Source organism: Dromiciops gliroides, chromosome 3 (assembly GCF_019393635.1).
Source record: "Dromiciops gliroides isolate mDroGli1 chromosome 3, mDroGli1.pri, whole genome shotgun sequence".
Classification (NCBI taxonomy): Eukaryota; Metazoa; Chordata; class Mammalia; order Microbiotheria; family Microbiotheriidae; genus Dromiciops; species Dromiciops gliroides.
In genome coordinates this window covers 600,755,551-600,778,810 of record NC_057863.1, presented here as the reverse complement: position 1 = coordinate 600,778,810, position 23,260 = coordinate 600,755,551, and the positions used below count along the sequence as shown (strand labels likewise).

The following is a 23,260-nucleotide window of genomic DNA, read 5'->3' as shown; positions in this document are numbered from 1 at the left end:
GGGGCCCGGGGACAGGCGAGGGATAGTGGGGAGGGGGGAGAAACAGAAGGAGGGCGTGTGAGGGGAGAGAAGCAGAAGAGAGAATAGACTTGGGAGGCTGGCCGAGGCAAGGGTGGTGGCAGAACCTGGGAGACCCTAGCAAAAGGGGCGAGAGGAGGGAGGACGGAAGAGGACCAATAGAAACAGCAGGGGATAGGCCTCAGTTTCCTCATCCGCAAAAACAACGGGGTCGCACTAGATGCTCCCTCGGTTCCTCTGCAGTTCTAAAGCCCAGGAACCTATTTAATTAGGGAGAGGAAAAAAGGGAGGGAGGGAGAGGAGAAGAGTAAGGCAGACAAAGAAGAAAACTTGCCGGATGGGAAAGACTAGGAAGAACAAGGGAGAAAGGGAGGGAGGGGCTGAACTTTCTTTCCCTGGGTTAACTGGGTTCGGGAGCGGGGTCGAGGAGGACTGCAGATTACTACATCACTGCCATGGTCTCCCTCCTTCCCAACACACACTGACACCCCACCTCCCCCGAGGTGGTCAGGTGAGCCCAGGGCAGAAGCTGTATTTTACAAATCCTAGGCAGGCGAAAGAACAGAGGTCGGAGGGGGGACCTCCCCAAACCTCGGCTCTCCCTCAAAGCTCAGCGGACCCAGAAATGTGGGAGTGGGTGGTAACAAACGAATGACTCCCTACCTTTGCGGAAGAGCTAAAGAGTCTCTCTTGAGTCCGCCCATCAACAGCATTTATCCCAATAGCACCTGTCACGAAAAGGCCTGGGAGGCTTTCCCCCAAAACTATCTCCTCCACTGGCGGATCGCAGTTCCCTGAAATCCAACCACTTTCTACTTTGAGCCCGGGGCGCAGAATACAAGCTCCTGAACGGAGGGACTGTTTTGTTGGTGTTTTTGTCTCTGTATGCCGGGCACCCAACAACACAATGCCTGGCTAGCCGTTGGTGCTTGATCGGTGTTTGGTGAATTGAAATTCATCTTTGCTTTTTCCACGTTATGTTTTGAAACTGCCACTCCCCCCCCCCCCCGCCAGGTTTCCCCCCTTTGGGGGCAGCAATGAGACAGCACAAACCAACCACTCTCCAAGGCACTTGGCTGAGCACCTGGTACCTCAACATTTTTCTCTCTTGAGTTAAAACCTCCAGACTTCCTCCTTCCAGCTTGGCCTCAAATTCCCCCAGCCGATGGACAGGTCAGGCATGAATGTTCCCTTTCATTCTCTAATCCAAGGATTCTTAACCTTTTGGGGGAGTCTTGGACCTCTTAGACAGTCTGGTGAAGCCCATGGATCCCATCTCAGAATAATGTTTGGGGGGTTTTTTGGTGTGTTTTTTTTTAAGTGAGGCAATTGAGGTTAAGTGACTTGCTCAGGGTCACACAGCTAGTTAAGTATTAAGTGTCTGAGGCCGGATTTGAACTCGGGTATTCCTGACTCCAGGGCCGGTGCTCTATCCACTGCGCCATCTACCTAAAATAAAAAGGAAACGTGTAGATATAGTTACAGAAATGTGTGTGTGTGTGTGTGTGTGTGTATTCAAGGCTGAGGGATCCCAGGTTGAGAATCTTTGGTCTGGTCCAATGTAGAAAATACAGAATTGAAGAATACATGCCTTTAACTAGAGAAAGGAAGAAGAAAGAGAAAACATACTAACTTCAAAGCTTAGGCCAATGTGACAAAAGACTTCTAGTTGTCATTGTCAAAACCCCAGTCTGACCCAAGACTAGGGTTCCCCCTTACCTCCCCCTCTCAAAGCCACTAAAAGTGTTTTCCCCCTTTCTTCCCCCTTCCTGACCCCTTAATGGGTAGAAGGGAACAATAGGTCTGTCTCAGTAAAGGTCCCTAAGGCTAAGGAGTCGGATCCCGCTCAGAAGAGTCAATTTACAACTCAAAGGTTGTGACTGACCCCCATCCAAATACTCCAAGTGGAATGAATGAACACATAGCAGACTCTCCGAGAAAGTACAACAAAGAAAGATCATGTCTTGACCTACCCTGCTCCTCAAAGTCTAAACCCCTGCTCTCAATCCATGATCATTTGTTTGTTAAACTCCTACTGCGTGCTGGGCCCTGGGAGCACAAAGTCAAACTTGAAACTCCCCACCTTTCAGAAGTTTGCCTTCTATGGAGGAGACTGAATTTACATATATGTTTCTACACAGAGAAATAGGAACTGGACTTGTGATTTTATTGGTGTGAGGAACTAACTCCTAGATGAGGGAACTTAGCCTACCTCAAGGGGCTTTCTAAGCATCTTATGGGCTTGGAGAGAAAGTAAATAGCCTAAACTTAGAACTTCGAGAGGTTAAGTGACTTTGCCAAGGAACACCTGTCAAAGCAAAAGCAGGACTTGAACCGAGTCTTCTTCCTGATTTTGAGGGCAACTCTCTAACCCTAACTTTAAGGAGTTTACATTCTACTGGGAGGAAATCAGCAGGTACACAAATGTCAATGCAAAATCTATTTTACTGGTTTAGGGAACTCCAATACAAGCCAGCAGCCTGTAGTCTTATTACTTGAGATTGCTAACGGGTGACTTGCCCAGGGTCACACAGCCAAGAGATATCAGAGGTAGGATAGGAACCCAGGTCAGGGTCTCTATCCATTGTGATATGAAAATATATTCGAAGTAAATATAAAGTAATATGGGGAGGACAAAGGAGAGGGGAGGGGAAGAAAATGTGTAGAGAAGCAAAGGTCTCAATAGGAGGCAGCCCTTAAACTAAGCCTTTAAAGGAAATAGAGCGTTCCGGGCATGAGGGACAGCTGATGAAAAAGCAGGGAGTTGGGAGGTGGTATGTCACTGCAGGAGAGGAGCAAGCAGTGTAGTTGGGCTGCTTCTTACAGTGGATGGAGGGAATAATGGACAATTCACCTAGAAAGATAGGTTCTCTTTCCACTGAGCAGCCTTCATTACTGGTGACACTCATTATCATCACTAGCACTTACTAGCGTGTGTGTGTGTGTGTGTGTGTGTGTGTGTGTGTGTGTGTGTGTGTGGCACTTTGGAGTGCTGCAAAGAAGTACCTCCAAGTCTTGTTGGGGATGGGAAAGAGAATCCATGCTATGCTACCTTAGTTGAAATGATACAGATAATGAATGTGAAGGCAGGGGTGTATCAGTGTGTAGAATAGAGGCACTAGAGCCCTTGAACACCTGAGACTGCTGACCTACAGTAATTATTGGTGATGCTTTACATTACATCCAGTTATCTCCCCTAACCATTTTGCCACATGCCGTGCTGATGCTCTGTCCTGCACTTCCTCACCTAAAAGAGCAGCCTTCTGACTAACTGTCCAAAAACGAGCCCCCAGTTTCTGGGAAACTTAATCCACTCATCTTTGAGAGTCTTGTCCTAGGGATGAGCTGTCTTGATGGGTCAGTGAGGAATTGCAAACTGACCTGACTGAGTATATTTAGCCAAACTCAGGCTTGACCATCCTTCTCCTCCTGGTCAGCTATTTATCCTGGCTACCATCTTATCAGCTTTCATTCTGGCTCTGGGCACAGTAATCAGTGCTTCTGGAAAGGGCATATTGGTTGACCGCCTCATGGACCAATTTACCATCCTGGTGACTCTCTAGAACAAAACTCACTTCTCTATCTTCCACACCACTCACTATCTGTATTGTCTCACCCATCTGAATGAAAACTTCTTGAGGGCAGGCTGTGCATCGCTTTTGTATCTGTATCCCTAGGGTTTAACGATGTGCCCATTACATGGAAAGTGCATAAAAATGCCTTTCTAGTCATTCATTCATTCATTCATTCATTCATTCATTCATTCATTCATTCATTCATTCATTCTTTACCACTCCTAGGCAGTGAGTTGTCCCTTTTCTTCCTTTCTCCCTTTCCTTTATCTTTTCCCTTTGCTCTCCTAACCATCTCCCTTTTCAATGGTTCTCTCCATTCTGTGAGTTCTCTCCACTCTTTCCCTTTCTTTTCTTTCTCCTTCATTTTGCTTCCTCCCTGTCTATGTATTAAACCAGGTCCTCAGAGCTACAGATGTTTAAGTGATGGCTTTGCAATTCAGATTAAGGACTAACCTGGGAAGCTAGGGGTATATAGATGCTACTAGGCACTGTGTACAACAATTCCCTTTCATAAAAATCACAGTTGTAATTTAACATCATTCAACAAACATTTATTAAGCACTTTTGTGACTGTCCCTTTGCAAAGCACTATGAATGCAAAGACAACTGACACAGGCTGTTACTTCAAGGAATTTCCCTTATACAACATCTAGTCACTTATTTGAAGTAGGAATAATAATAATATAATTTATATAGCACTTTAAAGTTTACAGAGCTCTTTATAAATCTCATTGATCCTTACAACAATCTTGGGAGGTAGGTGCTATATAATCTGCATTTTACAGATGAGGAAACTGAGGTAGGCAGAAATGAAGTGACTTTACCAGGGTCACATAGCTGGTAACCATGAATGGGATTTGAACTCAGTTCTTCCTGAATTCAAGTCCAACATTCAATATGCAGCTCCACCTAACACCTGCCAGTGGTCATGTAGTATTAAAATAGTCTAGCAATAGGAAAATCACTACTTCCCAGGGTAGTCTGTTCTGGTGTTGATTAGCTTTAATGGTGAGGAAGTTTTTCCTTATGTAGTGTATCCTCTGAGCTACCTCCCATATAGTAGCCACAACCCTCAGGATCAAGGGTATATTCTCTGGGGTCATATTCCTAAACTATAGCTCATCAGACTTCTTTGTGATCTTACCTTTAATAGTCAGCCAGAAGATACAATTAGCTCAAGGCAAAGGTATTTATTGGGGCAAGTTGGTGATCTAATGGATAGAGCACTGGGCTTGGAGTCAGGAAAATTCATTTTGCTGAGTTCAAATCTGGCCACAGATACTTATTAGCTGTGTCACCCTGGACAAGTCACTTTAACCCTCTTTGCCTCAGTTTCCTCATCTGTAAAATGAGCTAAAGAAGGAAATAGCAAACCACTCCAGTATCTTTGCCCCAAATGGGGTCTTGAAGAGTCAGGAGCAAAACTATTTATTGGGATGGAATGGTAAGAACAGTAGACTCCAAACTCCTTTCCCATACACCTGGGACATACTCTTCCACAAATACAGCACTTGTGTGAAGAGTAGGCACAAACCTATGAGTACACCGGTGGTGAGGCACTATATGTAGGGACCACATGTTACCAAGGTAATTCACACTTCTGGTACCTATAGACTCCAATGTCCTTTCTCTTTTCCTGGGGTCCCGATGCTGCTCTGCCCTGGACTCTGTCTTTTCTGGGTAGGCTGCTTGCCTAGGCTTTCTGAATCTGTTCCTCTTTGCAGTTTGGTCACCATACCCTCCTTTGAATCCATAGTCGGCTCACTCCTCTGCTGCTTGAGGTCTTACTCCTTGAAACCACTTCTTGCTTGGGATGCTGCTTCTCTCTGGGCCTGTCTCCTCAAAAACAGTGTGTATCTGATGCTGGCTGGATGCCTCTTCCCCAAACTCTCTCTCCCCATTTGACTGTCTTTTAAGGATCACTTGGGTCATGGCCAATATTTTGCCTAGACAATAACCAAGCTTTCCTTCCAAGTGAATACAATCCAACTCAATGAGTCCCCCCTGCCCCCTCCTTCTTAAGGGGGCAATAGGGTATACACATCTTTACACTTAGGTTAACACCTCTTTGACTGGCCTTCAAATATCTGAAAACAACTGCTGCACCCCCCCCCCCCGACTTCTTCAGACTCTGCATCCACAGGTCCTTTGATCAATCATCCTATGGATGCCAGCCCCCTCAGCCCTGGGCATCCTCCTTTGGATGCAGTCTACCCTTTCAATGTGCTTCCTAAAATGTGCAGCACAGAAATGAGCACACTGTTTCAGATGCAGTCTGACAAATTCAAAGTTTATACAACACAGCTGGGCTTTCCCTCATTCTGGCCTCTCTGGAGGTAACCTGGGGTCCAAGATTTGGGCCACCACACCTCCTGGCTGACTTAGAGTTTGGAGCCCATTAAAAAACTGCCACATCTTTGGCACACAAAATGTTGTCGAACCTCTCCTTTCATATACTTCTGCCATCGATTTTTCTGGACCTAAGTGTAGGTAATTACATTTATCTCTATTACATTTAGTTTCATTAGAATTGGCCTAGTGAGACTTTTTTTAAGGGAGGTGGGGGGGTTGTGGGGGAGGAGGGAAGGAATCGTGATTCTATCAACCAACGCTTTAGTTATTCTTTCCAGGTTTGTGTCATTTGAATACCTTGTACGCATGCCATCTATCTCTTTATCCAAGGCAGGGTGACCAGTAGGTAATGAGGATCTGCCGGTAATTTTGTGTGGTGTCTTGGCTGGTACAGGCTAAATTGGCCTGGAGTTCATTATAGATAGGAGTCGGAGGATGGGAGAGAAAATGTCTATGTGATGAAACCTTGTCCCTCCAAGCACTTGGGGACTAATGACTGGGCAGCTAAACACACAGACAAAAAAACAATCTTCTACTTCAAAGACCCTTTGCGGTAATAAAGGCACTGGTGAATTCATAGAGATGATTACAGCTTTTTCTCAGCCCATCCTGAAAATCACGGATGCAGCGAGCAGTTCCCTATTACTTCCAGGATCAAATAGAAAATCCTCTATTTGGTATTTAAAGCTCTTCACAGCCTTGCTGCTTCTTATCTTCCAGCCTTCCTATACTTTACTTTCCTCCGCAAATTCTAAGATCCAGAGACACTGGCTTTCTTGCCATCCCCAGAACAGGACACTCTATCTCTGAAACCTTTGCACTGCCTGGAATACTCTTCCTCCTCCCCATTACCTAATCCTTGCCTTTCTTGAGGACTCAACTCAGATGCCATCTTCTGCAGGGTGTCTTTGGTCATACCCCGCCCCCCCCTCCTTCAAGTGGTTTCTCTCTGGGATTACTTTCTACCTATTCCATCTACATCTTGCAGATACATAATTGTTTGACTGTTGTTACCCCCATTAGACTGTGAGCTCCTTGAGGGCAGGGACTGTTTTTGCTTTAGTACACTTCCTAGCACATCATAGTTGGCTTAATAAAGTCTTGGTTTCTGTTTTGTTTTTTTGGGGGGAGGGAGAGGCAATAGGGGTTAGGTGACTTGTCCAGGGTCACACAACTAGTGTCTGAGGCCAGGTTTTAACTCAGGTCTTCCTGACTCCAGGGCTGGTGCTCTATCCTCTGCTACTCCTAAATTCTTACTGACTGACTATCAGCCACCCCTGAAGCCTTGACACACTCCAATAGAGAAGACACTTTCCCAGGGATTCAATTCTTGGCTCAGTCTGCTTTACACTAAAGTGATGGCTTCTCCTTAACTTATTCCAAGAGAAATATTAGGACTCACAGGATCCTAGGACTCATAGATTGAATAAGTCTCAGGGGTCATGGAGAATTCCCCATTTTACAGGTTAGGAAACTGAGACCCAGAGAGAATCAATTTGCCTAAAACCAGTAAATAACAGAGTTGGTATATAAACACAGGTCATTTAACTGAAGAGAGAGATTATGATGTAACATAGTACCCGGAACATAGGCATTTAATAAATGCTTGTTGGGGAAATGAATGAATTTTAGTGGGGCCTTCAGGAAAAAAAGTGACTAATAGTGGGCATTTCAGGGCAGGGGGCTCAATTATGGAGGGAGTATGTCTGGGAAGGCAAGGCCTTCTACTGCCCTTTGTGTCCTAGCCATGGGTAGGCAGGTGCCTCCTGTGAGGGTCAGCTGGCTTTGGTGCTGGGCAAAGGCTGGTGCAGAGTATTTAGGGTCAAGAGTGGGGAGCAGACTCTTTGTGGTAGCAAATAAATGGATATCAAGGGAATGCCCATCAATTGGGGAATGGCTGAACAAGTTGTGGTATATGAATGGAATGGAATGAGGAGATAGATTTCAGAAAAATCTGGAAAGTGGACTGATGCTGAGTGAAGTGAGCAGAACCAGGAGAACGATGTACACAGTAACAACAATGTTTGATGATCAACTATGATGGACTTAGTTCTTCTCAGCAATACAGTGATCCAAGACAATTCCAAAGGACTCATGATGGAAAATGCTCTCCACATGCAGAAACAAAGAACTGTCGAATCTGAATGCAGATTAAACCATACTGTTTCTATTTTTTTTCTTTTTTGAGGTTTTCCCCTTTTGTTCTGATTCTTCTTTCACAACATGACTAATGCAGAAATATGTTTAATATGATTGTACATATATAACCTTTATCAGATTGCTTTCTGTCTTGGGGAAGGAGGAGGGAAGGGAGGGAGGGAGAAAAATTTGGAACTCAAAGTGTTATAAAAACAAATGTTGAAAACTATCTTTAGGGGCAGCTAGGTAGCGCAGTGGATAGAGCACCAGCCCTGGAGTCAGGAGTACCTCAGATACTTAACACTTACTAGCTGTGTGACCCTGGGCAAGTCACTTAACCCCAATTGCCTCACTAAAAAAAAAAAAAGAAAGAAAACTATCTTTACGTGTAACTGGAAAATAATCAAATACTTTTATGATTTAAAAAAAAGAGTGGGGAGCAGAAGCAGAGAATCCAGCATTGGCAGGTGGTTGGTGGTGCTGGGGAAGAGCGGTAGCCTGCCTGGACAAGCATTCCTAAAGTTAGGGGCTGCTGGTTTGTTACCTGGGAGAGGTCACCAGTCTTGAACGTCTTCTCACAAAGCCAGGTATCAGATCACACAGACAGGACCCCGGGGGACAAAGAGGTCACAGGGAAGAGAAGAAAGAGAAAATAAGCCATCTCTGAGTAGAGATAAAGGAGTGCAGTGGGCAAGAGAAAGGGCAGGAGAAGATAAAGGCATTATGAGCACCGCTTCCCCTTCCCCTCTTCCTGGGGCCCCACTCCCATCCCCCATCTTAGGTTGCTGTCTCTGCCCTGGGGAGGATGGCCCGTTCAGAGAGAACCTGATAAGCAAACAATTCATGGGAAAACAAGCTCCCTCCAGAAATCCTTTCTCCCTGCCCGGGAGTCAGATTGCAGCCTCCACTGACCCCCTTGACCAGCCAAGACGGATTTCCCCCTTCCCATCTGCTCCATTATCAGCTTGGGAAGCCCGAGCGAGCTTTCAGTCAAAGGGAAAAGACAGGTCTATGGTGAGGGATAGGTGAGCGCCTCGCTCCAAATGGCCCCATAACTCACCCGGGCCTGCACCATCAGCACGGTCCTCCAGTGAGGGATTAAGGCACGGGCTCCAGAGATGAATGGATTCAGCCTGAAGCCATATCTCCCAATGCTAGGCTGGGAAAAGTGGGGCAGGGGAAGGTATGTGGACACCTCTTACTACCAGCACCAGCACCAGCACCACATCAACATTATGATCAATCATCATCAATAACTTCATTTCAGAAAACACTGTTAGGTCTGCAAGGTATGGACAGTATCTCACTGGAGCTTCACAACAACCCCTGGAGGTCATTGCTATGGGCATCATCACTCCCATTTTACAGATGGGGAAACCGAGGCTGAGAGGTGAAGTCATGTGCACACAACTAGTAAGCATCCAGAGCAGGTTCCCACTCCAGGTCTTTCTGCCCTCTGAAAACAGTACATTCCTTCTCTATCCATAGGCTACATCTAGATTTTTACCTTTCTGCCCAGGTGGTGCAGTGGATAGAATGCTGGACCTGGAGTCAAGAAGACATGAGTTCAAATCTGGCCTCAGAGACTTACTAGCTGTGTGACCCTGGGCAAGTCACTTCACCCAGTTTGCCCCAGTTTCTGGAGATAGAAATGGCAAAACTTTCCAGGATCTTTGCCAAGAAAACCCCAAATAGGGTCATGAAGAGTCGAACAAGACTGCAAAACAACTGAACAGAGCCGGGTTCAAGTAGGCCATTGCCCTGAGCCCCTGCTCTAGGTGTCCTTTACATTGCCCCATATCGGCCCATGCTTCCCCATCTGTATCCCGGGCTCTGGGTCTATACCCTCCCCACCCCCACCATTTCTCTTTCATTTCTCATTCCCTCAAGCCTTCACTATATACCTGAATAGCCTGAGAAGAATGGTCCACTTTATAATTTCATAACAGGTTGGCTCTGGTTTTAGGGAAGGGGAAGGGAACAAGCATTTATTAAGTACCTACTGTGTGCTGGGCACATTATAAATATCTCATTTGATCCTCACAACAAACCTAGGAGTTAGCTCAGTGCTATTATTATTCCCAGTTTACAATTGAGGAAACTGAGGCAGACAGAGGTGAAGTCACTTGCTGAAGGTCACATAACCAGGATCTGAGGCTGAATTTGAACTCAGACCTTCCTGACTCCAGGCCCAGCACTCTATGCACTGCATCACCTAGCTGTAGTTTAAGCAGAACCTTTTGAATACTTATGGAAGGAAGTCTGGACTAGAATTGAGGGAACACAGGTTCTTGTCCCAGCTTCACCATTTATTTACAAGCTATCAATAGGGCATTGAGTAAGTCACTTAAATGAACCTTCTTTCCCCTTATCTGTAAAATGGGGATAATGATCCCTGCCTGGGCAACCTCAGGAGGCTGTGGAAAGAATGTGGAACAGGGATGCCCTCCTAGGAAGACACTCTGAAATGTAAAAAATGCAAGATGAATTTAAGGTAAGGCCACGGTGCTGGAGAACGGGGTTTGGATTCCCGGATTATGGGAGAAGAAAGATGAATGACAGGTTCTCAGCCAGGGATAGCATGCATCTAATGAGGACTGGGAAGAATGGATTTGCCTGGAGAATGAGTGACCTGATTAAAAGGGAAGGGGAGAGAGAAAATGCTCAGATCAGTTGCTAAGCCAGACACCGTTGAGGACAGCAGGTGTGACATCCGAATAACAGCGGAGGTGTTCAGAGATCCACAGGAGACAGTGATAGGGAAAAGGTGAAGAAATAATATTCATGTCTCAGATGTCTGTCCATACAACAGTGCACTCAGTCTGTGTAATAAACAGTGAATTAGAGTTCTTCACTCAGGGAGATAAATACGCCTTTATGGGACTCACCAGATTTGGGATATGACTCACAGTTGGAATATCTCAATGGAAATGACCACGGGCCCTGCTTCCAGACTGAGCCCCACAGCCCTCATCAAACGGGGGTGGGATTGGGGGCAACCTTTGTGGAGAAGGAGTTTACTGGCCCCAGACCCCCCCAACTGCCCCCAACAGAATGGGCAAGCAAGCCATTATAGCCAAAGCAGCAGGTAGCCCGAGGGAGAGTAGAGAGGAAGCAGCATGTATCCACCACCTCCCCCTCAGATCCAGGAGGACCCTGGGCCCAAGAACCTCAGTAATAGCAGCTCCAGACCTCTGCCCCTGAAGCTAGCCTGACTACCACAGGCTACCTTGGATGGAGACTGGACCTGGCAACTGCCTCCTTAGCAGCCACAACTATTGAAGACCCCATCAAAAAGTTCTCACCATTCAGATCCTTGGTGCTGTCCAATGGTTCAACGTAAAATACAGATATTGGTTCTAACACTGACATGAAAGAAGAAACATCACAGCTTGTACCCTAAGGACTATGGGGCCTTTCCTTCTGACTTGTAGCCGAGTTCTCTTTTATGAGGTGCCTAACTATTGGAATTTGGGCTCTTTGGGAATAGGGACTGTAGTCTTTCTTTTTCTTTCTCTTTCTTTCCCTCCCTTCCTTCCTTTCTCTTTCTTTTCCTTCCTTCCTTCTTTCCTTCCTTCCCCCCTCCCTCCCTTCCTTCCTTCTTTTTTCCCTTTCCTTGTTTCTTTCCTGCTTTTCTATTTGTATCTTCTCTGTGCTTGGTACATAGTGCTTAATAAATAATTTACAGCCAGTCATTCAGTCATTAAAGAGGAGGAGATTGATAAGAGGGATGGTGGCACACCACAGGGTTTGTTATGTGACATATCTACAAACTTGAGGTGGGAAGTACAGTGGGGAACGTGAAGGGGTGGATCAAAGAAAGGAGAGGCAGACGACATACAGAAGTTGCAGTTTTATTAGAGACCCTCTTAACAAACAGTCATTAAGCTTCTGCTACGTGAGCATCTAGGAATACAAACACAGAGATGAAAGTTCCTACCTTCAGTGAGCTTACATTCTACTAGGGGAAAATAATATGTACTAGATGAGTAAATAACATGTACTTGGTAAGTCAAAATGAAATACATACAAAGTGGTATAAATGAGGAGAGAATAATTAACTAGGGAGTCCTAGGAAGGCCTCAGGCAGGAGGTAATTTAAGCCTTGGAGGCAGAGTTGGAGGGAGAAAGCATTCTAGGCATGGGCTACAGCCTGGGCAAAGGCACGGCAATAGGAGGTGAGATGTCATGTCATGGGGGACAACAAGCCAGATGGAGAAGAGCTATAATGGGTTCCTGAGGCAGATCACAAAAATGATGCAAAGGGAGCCCATAGTGGAACTGTGGGAATATTCAGCCATCGGCTGGGGATCTTTCTGCTAAGAGCACAGCAGCTGATAAATTCTTACCTTATCTTGTAGATAATTTCATCTTTCAGCAGGTGGAGGTAGCAACAAGAAGCACTGTTATTCTGCACTTGTTCCTGTCTCTGAGGAAGAGATGCTGGGAAAGAGGGCAATGCTGGACCAAGTCCAACATGTAGGTGGCTGGACTTTAGAAAGGAAGATGGTTAAAGATTCAAAGGCTGGACCTTGGACTCTAAGAAATTAGACAAAGTCAACAAATTGATGATTTCTGACCTCAGTTAGGTACTCTCTACCGCCTGGTGATCTTTGGATTAATTTCTTATTGATTCCCTATCACTGTCACCATTTTTGTTTGCAGAGGAAAAAATGAAGGACCAGGGACCATAGGTGGAAGCCAACTTAAACTTGGTCTAGGGAAAAGTTTCCTAACCATTAGAACCAAGAGTGAAATGGGCTGCCTTGGGAGGCAGTTGGTTCTTCCTTCACTGGAAGTCTTCAAGCAAAGGCTGGAAGAGTGTTCTTTGGGTATGATGCAGAGGGGATTCAAGTTTGGATACTGTCATCCATCTGGAGTTCCTTCTGACTCTGTGGTTCTGTGACTACTTCAACCCTTCACTTTCCTCAAATTGCTAACTCCCACTCCCTCCTCCTCCTCCTCCTCCTCCAGAAGCCTGGGGAATAGGGGCAAAGGTTTGAGGAAAATAGGCTTATTTCCTACTTCAAAGGAAAGATTAAGGCCGTCCAGTAGAGCTCTTCCACACTTCAAAAATGCTCTGTGTCCTGATCTATCCTCTCTTCCTTTCTTTCTGTCTCATGGAATAAGGTGGGCCTCCTTTATTCATTCGACAATTATTGTCACCCACTGCATTCTGGGCTGTCATCAGTCGTCTTAACCTTTTGTCTTACCACTGGACTTCCACAGGTATCACTTCCTCTCTGTGTCCCCAACCAAAACTCATTTCTTCTATTGTATTTTGATATTTCTGTGTCTGTTATAATGTCTACTCTATTAGAATGGAAAATGTTTGAAAGAAGGATTTTATTTTGTGGTCTCTTTTACCCCTCACATTGCATATAAAAAGTGCTTAGTTAATGTTGAATTTGGGCAGCTAGTTGGTGCAGTGGAGAGAGCTCCAGGGCTGAAGTCAGGAAGACTCATCTTCCTGAGTTCAAATCTGGCCTCAGATACTTACTAGTTGTGTGAGCCTGGGCAAGTCACGTAACCCTCGGTTTCCTCATCTGTAAAATGAGCTGGAGAAAGCAATGAAAAACCGTTCCAATATCTTTGCCAAGAAAACCCCAAATGGGTTCAGGGAGAGTCAGACATGACTGAGAGGACTGAACAACAACAATGTTGAATCGCATTGAGTTGAATTCAAATGACTAAGAGGGGAAGTAGGATGAAAAGCTACAGGAGGTCCCCAAGAATGGCATTCTGGGGAAAGTAACAGTCTTGCTGAGGAAGAGATCCATGTGGCTGAACAGGGAATTCAGTAAGTAACCCAGATTTTAAGTGGACATGGCCGAAGAGGAGAGAGAGAGAGAGAGAGAGAGAGAGAGAGAGAGAGAGAGAGAGAGAGAGAGAGAGAGAGAGAGAGAGAGAGGAGCAAAGGGAAGTAGTTAAGGATGAAAACGAGTGGCAAGGCCCCAGAAGAATAGTGTCTGGGAATGGAAAGCTGTAAAAAGGCAATAAAAGGGCTTTATAAAAAGAGATAGAAGGGCCAAGGGCTAGATCAAAGAAAGAATAAGCCTGCTTGGCTTGGATGGGACGATAGGATAATGGAGAGAAGGCAAACCTAAATCTAAAACCCAGATTGCTTTTGTTTTTATTTGTTTTGTTTTGTATCAAGGATGATGATCTTTAGACTGGGAAAAAGAGAATGAAAATGGTTAACAGGGAATTGAAACCCAAGAGCAGGAAGATTGGGCTGGACTCTGCTCAATGCATCCGAGTCAGCTGACTTAGACAAATCACCTCCCTGGGTACCATTGAGCTTGCACAGGTGAATGCCAAACCACTGTTGATGATCTTTGAGAAATCCTAGCAAATAGGAGAGGGGCTATGGGACTAGAGGTGGGCAAATATTGCCCTGATTTTCAGGAAAGGGAAGAAGGTGAATATAACATACTGTGCTTTTATAGCAATGCCTAGTAAAATTCTAGAATAGATTATTAAAAGGACATATGGGCAATCAAACCTTAGGAAAGAAGGTGATGATTACCAAGGGTAGGCTGAGGGGTCATTGGGTAATTAAGAACAAATTATGCAAGCTAACCTTATCCCTTTTTTTTCCCGTTTTTGACATGGTTATTAGGCTAGACTTGGAGTGTCTGAACCAAAGGACTTGCTAGTACAAGGAGGGGTAGGCTGAGTGAGGAGGGGGTGGGCTGAAGAAGGAAAAGTAGACTGAGGGAAGAATGGGGTGGGCCTCTGTTCAAGCAATGGATTTTTCCACTAGCATTGACTTTTCCTGTCCTTTAAAATCCTGTCCTTGGCTTCTGATTCAGCTCTCTTCTGCCTGCAGGTGGGGATTGCTCTCCCTCCTCCAATCCAATGCCTTGGATGAAGATGGAGGTGGCATACTTATTAAAACTGTGAATATCACGAAGCTGGGAGGAATAACAGCACATTAGAACTTTTTAAAAGATCTTGATAAGAGTTTGAATAATGAGCCAATCCTAATAGGCTAAAATTTAATAGGTTTAAATGGCAAATCCCAAATTTGGGTTCAAAAAATCATTACAAATGTACAGAATGGGGCAGCTAGGTGGTGTAGTGGATAAAGCACCGGCCCTGGATTCAGGACTCCCTGAGTTCAAATCCAGCCTCAGACACTTGACACTTAACTAGCTATGTGACCCTGGGCAAGTCACTTAACCCTCATTGCCCTGCCAAAAAAAAAAAAAAGTACAGAATGCAGAAAGGCAGCTAAAAAGTAGCTGATATGAAACAGGTCTAAGAGTCCAATGGTCAATGGTGTGATGCTCTTAGTCAAATGAGCTACTGTAATATTGGGCAGCATTAACAGAAATAGCGTACAGAATAAGATAGGTGATAGTCAACAAGCATCTATTAAGAGCTTACTATGTGTCAGGCATTATGCTAAGCACTGGGGATACAAAGAAAGGCAACCCCCCCCAAAAGTCCCTTCCCTTAAGGAGCTCACCATCTAACAGGAGAAATAACATGCAAATAGCAATATACAAACAAGTCAAGTGCAGGATAAATTGCTGATGATCAAGAGGTTAGGCACTAGCCTTAAGGGGGAAGAGGTCAGGAAAGGCTTCTCATAGAAAGTGGGATTTTGTTCTGCACGGCAGAATATGTGGGGAGTGTAGAGGGAGGAGGGAGCTTATGAAGGTCTTTGAAGGGCAAACAGGATTTTATACTTGATTCTGGAGGTGATGTGTTGAGCCACTGCCATTTATTGAATGGTGGTGGTGGGGAGGGAGGCACACCTGTGCTTTAGGAAGATCACTTCGACACTGACAGTTGAATGGGAGATGGATTGGAGCACAGAGACCAATGGGTGGGCTACCGTAACAGTCCGTGCTCAAGGTGATGAGAGCCTAGAACAGGGTGGTAGCAGAGTGAGAGGAGGAAAACAGGTATACCTATGAGAGGTGTTACAAAGGTAGAAACGATAGGACTTGGAAATTGATTGGACATGGTGGGGGTGGGGGGCAGTGTGAGAGAAGGAAGAACTGAGGAGGACACTCAGGTTGGGAGCCTGGGGGACTGAGAGGATGGTGGTGCCCTTGACAGTAATAGGAGAGTTAGAAAGAGGGGAGGGCTTGGGAGGAAAGATAATGAGTTCAGTTTTGGACACTATGAATATTTCAAATGTCTACAGGATAGCCAGTTTGAGATATCGGAAAGGCAGTTGGAGATGGGAGACTGGGGGTCAGCAGAGAGGTTAGGGCTGGATAAGTAGATCTGGGAATCATCAGCATAGAGATGATAATTGAATCCATGGGAACTGATGAGATCACCAAGGAAATAGTATATGGAGAGAAGAAAAGAGGGCCCAAGACAAAGCCCCTGAACAGATTACATCTGGAGTGTTGCGTTCAGCTATGGATATCACATTTTAGGAAGGACATCTGACAAACTGAAACTTACAGAAGAGCAACTCAAATGGTGGTGGGGGGACTCAAAGTTGTGTCATGTGAAGACTGATGGAAGAACCTGTGGATGTTTGGTTTGGAGAAAAGACTTGGGAGGACAGGATAACAATCTTAAAGTACCTTCTGAATGGTGGTCACACAGGCAGAGAACCATAATGTGAAAGTAAGGATTAGATTTTTATTGCTCAGTCACAAAGGGGAAAAACAAAGAACACGAGGTCCGAGTTATAGGGAAGCAATTTTGGATCCAATAAAGGAAAAACTTCCTCAGCAATTAAAGCCGTTTAAAATGGGAACTGGTTGCCTCTGTATAAATGGTGACTTCCCCATCAATAGAAACTATCAACCAAAGGCTAGAGAAGCACTTCTTCAGAGATCCCACTTTTCAGGCTAGTTGTTGGGAGGGTTTTCTTTCCATTCAGCCCAAATCTGCCTCTGTTACTTCTACCCATCCCTCCTTCTTTGGGACCAACCAGAAAGGGCCGAAATCTATATTTCACTTGATGCAAGAAGGATCTCTGATTTTGTCAGCTTGTTGAACTCCTGGTTGGGAATCTCCCATCACCCAAACACATTAAAATCTCAAACCAAACAACTCTCGTGGAGAAAATCAGGTCTGTTTTTGCCTTTCTTTGGGTCATTGGTGCTCAGTGCCTGCCGTGCCTCAATCATAGTAAACACTTCATACACTTCAAAAATTGCTTGTAGACCATTGACTGACTGACTGAGGGAGGAAGTCGTCAGGGGTTGAGCGACTTGCTCAAAGTCACAGAGCTAAAGAGTATCAGCCGCAGGATTTGGACTCAAATTTTTTCCACCCACCATTTGACAAACCTTTCTGTTATTCTGAAAGGATTACAAATTGATGTTTTATTTTCATTCTGGAACATGTTATCAACATTAAGAACAAGAATCAACTGTTCACACACAAAGACCGTCAAAGGTTGGTTCATTCATAAAGAAGGGAAGAGAAAGAAAGGTGTATCCTGCTACCAGAGGAGACAGGAAGACCAGATTCTCTCAACTGCATCTGCTCCAGAGTTGGGGATTGATCTGGCACCCTGAGCCTTTGTCCTGGCCACATCGTGAAGCCCATAAAGAGAAGTCAGGGAACTGTATATGAAGTTCAGAGGGACAGAGTTTTCAAGACACACCAAAGGCCAGCGATAGTCACGCTATCCAACCAAAGCTCATGGGCTGGGACGCTCTTCGGATCAGTAGCATGGCCTTCTTTCGATGGATGTCAAGTGCATGAGTGAGATGTTTCATCCAACATATGTTAGCTCATGTCAAACATTTCTTGCAGGTGAAGAACACCTCCTTTTGCTAGAGAACAAATTCATTCTTTCACCACTTCTCTAGATGCTTCTATTTTGCATCCAGTTTCTTTGAATATTCACCAAACTTGTCAGCTCCCCACTCCTCACAGTGGTCAGATCCAGATAGGGTGGAAGTGCTGCAAATATCCCTGGTTCTTGTGTCTTTCCGGTTTCAGCTTGTGGTGGCAGTGAGAGCTTTCTTTTCTAGAGACTTCACATGGGTCTGTCTGTTTTTATTTAACAGAAGTTTGTTGTCTTCACTGGTACTGGCCAGCTTGCCATTTCAGAGAACGTTCTTGGCAGTCCTTTGATGCTAGTCTCTGTAGGCTTGGCTGGCTCCTGAGTGAAGGGAGGGGAAGGGAAGGAGAGATAGAGAGACAGAGAGATACAAAGGTGGGAGATGGGGAAGGGGTGAGAGAAGAGTGAAGAGATGGGCAAAGACAACACAATAGTCTGTCAAATGTTTGCAGACCCCTCTCATCTTGCTTATTCCTTCTCTAAACTAAACATGGGCCACAGCTAGGTGTAGAGCACTGACCCCAGAATCAGAAAGACTCGTCTTCCTGGGTTCAAACCCAACCTCAGACACTTACTAGCCATGTGACCATTTGCCTCAGTTCCTCATCTGTAAAACGAGGGAGTAGGCCTAGATATTCTCTTAAGTCCCTTCCAGCTCTGACATTTTATATTTGCATTCTAGATTTTAAGCTAGAAGGGAATTTAGAGGATATCCTGTCTAGCCCCCTCATCTTACACATAAAGAAACAGGCCTGGAGAGTTTCAGTGACTTGTCTGTCTTCACACTGGTAGTTAAGTGGCAGAGTAGATTAGCTCTTTCCACTCTACTATGTTGTCTCTGATGGGGTTAGAAAACTGATGAGAGCCCTCATTTTTTGAGGGGAGGGGTACAAATCAGGGTTAAGTAACTTGCCTAGTCACCCAGCTTATAAGTGTCTGAGGCTGGATCTGAACTCAGGTCCTCCAGGGTTGGTGTCCTATCCACTGTGTCACCTAGCTGTCCCTGAGAATCCTAGTTTTGTCTTTTATTATTATTATTATTATTATTATTATTATTGGTAGGGCAATGAAGGTTAAGTGACTTGCCCAGGGTCACACAGCTAGTAAGTGTCAAGTGTCTGAGGCCGGATTTGAACTCAGGTCCTCCTGAATCCAGGGCCAGTGCTTTCTCCACTGTGCCACCTAGCTGGCCGGAGAGTACTAATTTTGAGGGTAACCTCCACCCCTCCACTCCAAGCCCCAAAGCCACCCACAGCTGACTAGCACTCCAGACTAGCTCATCACCCCTCAGAGCTAAATTCCTAAAAGCACTGGGTGAGCCATAGGCAATCCTGGTGCTCTTTTGAGAGTCTGCATGGCAGTAGATAAAAGCATTGGACATGGAGTTAGGGATTGCTAAATCAGATGGCCTTTTCACAGTCCTAATCTGTCGTAGCTTCTTCCCCACATTGTTTTTTTAAATTAAATTTAATTAATTAATTAATTTTTGCCGAGCAATGAGGGTTAAGTAACTTGCCCAGGGTCACACAGCTAATGTCAAGTGTCTGAGACTGGATTTGAACTCAGGACCTCCTGAATCCAGGACCCATGCTTTATCCACTGTGCCACCTAGCTGACCTCCCCACATTATTAATTATCCCTCCTGGGTATTTTTTCTTGGTTCTTCTTTCTGACGGTTCTTCCTCAGGGACTTTGGCTGGATCATCATCCATAGCTTGCCTCCTAACATGCTGACTCTGTCCTGATCTGTCCTGAGCTCTCTCCTTTTCTCTTACACCTTCTCTCTAGGTGATCTCATTACCTATCATGGGTTCAACCCTCATCTTTATGCAGATGACGCCTAGATCTACATATCTAGCCCTATTATCTCTCCCCAGCTCTAGTCTCCAGTGGCCAACTATGGGAGACTCACTGTGATATCACCTCAGGAGACTTAATCCAAAATGTCATTGGGGGGCAGCTAGGTGGCACAGTGGATAAAGCACCATCCCTGGATTCAGGATGACCTGAGTTCAAATCTGACCTCAGACACTTGACACTTACTAGTTGGGTGACCCTGGGCAAATCACTTAACCTTCATTGGCCCAAAAAACCCCTAAAATCCAAAAACCAAAATGTCATTGGAGAACAATAATGATAATACCTGACCTGTACAATCAGGAAGCATTTATTAAGCACCTGCAGTGTACCCAGAAGTCTACTAGGGTATTATCCCTATTTTTCAAATGTAGAAACTGGGGCTCAGAGACTCAGACTTGCCTCTAAGTCAAACAACTATCTTTTTTTCCCACTGCCATATAAGAGGAAAGCTATGAATCTTCAGCTCTTACCTGAATCATTCCTTTGTCCCTTCCAATTTGTTTTTTTGTTTGTTTTGCAGGGCAATGAGGGTTAAGTGACTTGCCCAGGGTCACACAGCTAGTAAGTGTCAAGTGTCTGAGGTCAGATTTGAACTCGGGTCCTCCTGACTCCAGGGCCAGTGCTTTATCCACTGCGCCACCTAGCTGCCCCCACAACTGACTTTGTAGGTGATAATCAGATAGTGCTGGCAAGGAAGGCTGACAGAAGTCAGGGAGAAGAGGCATGATGGACATGGAAGGTTAGCTGCACCTCAGCTCTGGCCTCCATTTCATGCCCTAAACTCAGTGCCATGAAAGTAGCCCAACAGTATCACTGAGGAAAGAAGGGACCGTGAGCCAGAAGACCTACCTTCTTAGTCCCCATTTTCTCATCTTTCCAATGGAGAGTATTATCTGACCTAGCTCTCTCTGACTGATCAGGCAGTAACAGAAACGTCCTAAGGATTCACCTAGACAGAAGTTCTTCCCAGATGCCCTGGAGAGCTCAACTCTCTGTACTCTGGGTTGTCAAATTCCGAGTTCATTTGGAAGGCCATTTGTACAAACTCTAGTGTGGGAGACCCCTCCCCAGCACGATCAGTCTTCAGTCTGACTTGAGATGACATCTTGGCTCCTTCTGCTATGGCCACTGCCACCCACATTCCTCTCTGGACAGCTGGATGAGAGGCAAGAGGCAAGGATGGGCTACATCCAGGCACTGGTCGGGAGGAATCCCCATGGAGTGCCAACCTTGTCAAAGAAGGCGGCTGAGGGGAACCAAGGCCTCTTTTTCCCGGTGGATAGGGGATCCACTGACGTAGTACAGCTGTTGGAAGTGGGGCACTCTGGAGCCCCTGAACTCAGCTATTGGGAACATCTGGACTTTGGGAGTCCCTTAGTGTGATCTCCCTCAATCAGAAGATGGGAGTCAGGACTAGTCTGGGCACAGCTGACTACAGTCTGAGCCTTTATGAGAATGGAGCTTCAAACCCTATTGACAGGAAAATAAGCCTTACATACACAAAGAAATGGCCTTCAGACATGTCTTCAGGTTATTAAGCAGGAAAGAAAAAAAAAGCAACCGTAACAACCACCCACCCAACAACTATCTGAAAAAGGAGGCTGGCGTTTTACGTGCCAATAGCATTAACTGCTGGAGACTGTGGAAGTCATAAAGGGAAATTAACTGCAAACCAGAAATGCCATTACTCATTTGGGGGCCATCTATCTCTCCCAAAGTGAGAGACACAATTTACATCCTCTGGGGAAGCTTATACTAAAATCTCTATTCCCCAGGCCTTAGAATGACGTTCTTGCCACCGTTACCATTCCCTGCTTGCCATTACCCCCGGGGGGCTCCCCCAAGGCCTGGAGAGGTCAAGCCTGAGAAAGGGGCTAGGACAAGGGCCTGGATCTTTGCTGTTTCCAGGGCCTCTTCTCTTCCTGCTGACAAAATCAGGGGTCCGGTGCCTTTAAAAACCCAGGGTGCTATGATTCTGGGCCCTCTTCTTCTTTCATGTCAATGGAAACATCTGACAACTTGGCCAGGGGGAAGGAGGGGATGGGAATGAAAGTTCATAATGGCCAGGTCCCCCTGGGGGTGCTGTGTGTATGTAGACCAAGTGGAGAGTCAGGGCAACAGTGGCTTGTGGGAACAGCGGAAATGGCCCAGGAGAGGGAAGGCTTGGTGACCAGTTTGTTTGGATCCTGCATTCTGTAGGTCGCAACCCCCAGACCAGGGTACCAACCTTTCCTTTAGTTCCAGAGCTATCAGGGACCTGGATCTCCCAGACTTTTATATAAAGAAATGCTCTTGGCATAGGTTTGCACTGTAAAGGCCCCTTATTGCCAGGACTATGCAAGTGAAGACAGTTGTCTAAATGTTACTGAGACAGACTTCTCCACTTCTCAGGATCATGAGGAAAGCACCTCAAGACCTCAAAGCACTCCAGCAATGTGGGTGACCGAGCCAGGCACCAGCATGTGTCAGGTGGGGCCACTGAGGCACCTCTCAGGAAACAGGAGCATCAACGAACTGGAATCACATACAGCACTGGAGCAAGGGCTTCAGTTTCCAAGCCCAAAGAGACCCTCCCCTAATGAGTCACTCCTCTAAGTTTGCCAATGAAGAGGGGCAGTGGCAGGCCCGAGCAGCCCTGGGCCCTGTTCATTAAAGACCGGGAACAAGTTAAAAGGGGCCTGAGGCCTTTCACAGTTTTATTTATCACCTCATGGCTGCTCGGTTCCCAACAGGAGAAGGGAATTTGGTCAATGACCAATTCCTGGTTTGTGGTTTTCATGGTGTAGAGCAAACCTCTCCAAAACCCAGAGAAGAGAAACAAAACCTAAGTCACCCGCTTCTCAGAAGCCCATACGCATTGTATCCCTGGCCACATCATGGCTCCAGCTTTGATTTATGGTGTTCATGCTCCCAAGAAAAGACAGCAATAAATTCCATCCACACAGCTCTTGTCAAAAGGCATCTATTCGGCTTTTCATAGAAAATGACTCAGAGAAACAGTGACAGAAAATATCATACAAGCCAGTTACTGAATCAAAAAATAAAACAAAACAAAAAGCTAACACATTTCATTTAAATTTCCTGTCCCAACCTTCTGTCTGAGTTGGGAAATATACACTAACACAATGCCGGTCCCTTGGAAGAAGCCTTGTTTCTTCGAGAAATAAACCCGGGAAATTCGGTGCATGTTTTCTGGAGGTAAGTGGAGGCTGCCTATGTCACCCTGGTCAGGATGGGATAAATGTCACCTTGGAAATACGGCTGTCTTAGGAAGCAAATTCACCCTCCACCTTTGGCTAGTACTGGTCTTCTTCTGAAGGCAGGATACAGGGCCCAACGCCATTCAATTAAATCCCGCTTTTGCAAACCAAGGTCTCAAGGTCAAATAACTCTCGAGTCTTCCACTTCACATCTTCACTGGATCTCTCCCATATAGAGTCTTTTGTCACTGGATGCAGAGAGGACTGCGGGGGAGAGTGAACAAAGGACGAGACAACAGGAAGTTAAGAGTCAGGGAAAATGAAGGAGCTTTGGCAACAAGCAG

The 23,260-nt window shown here is 45.6% G+C and overlaps 1 protein-coding gene across 1 annotated transcript in view; it reads right to left on the bottom strand.

Annotated features, from left to right (window-relative positions):
* Positions 1-22,664: 22,664 nt before the first annotated feature.
* Positions 22,665-23,260, bottom strand: part of SNRNP40 (small nuclear ribonucleoprotein U5 subunit 40) — a 46,594-nt gene continuing 45,998 nt past the window's right edge. Inside the window, exon 10 of the mRNA XM_043991139.1 lies at positions 22,665-23,180. Within this exon, the coding sequence (XP_043847074.1) occupies positions 23,131-23,180 (50 nt within the window). The 3' untranslated portion in view covers positions 22,665-23,130. The remainder of the gene's footprint in view (positions 23,181-23,260) is intronic.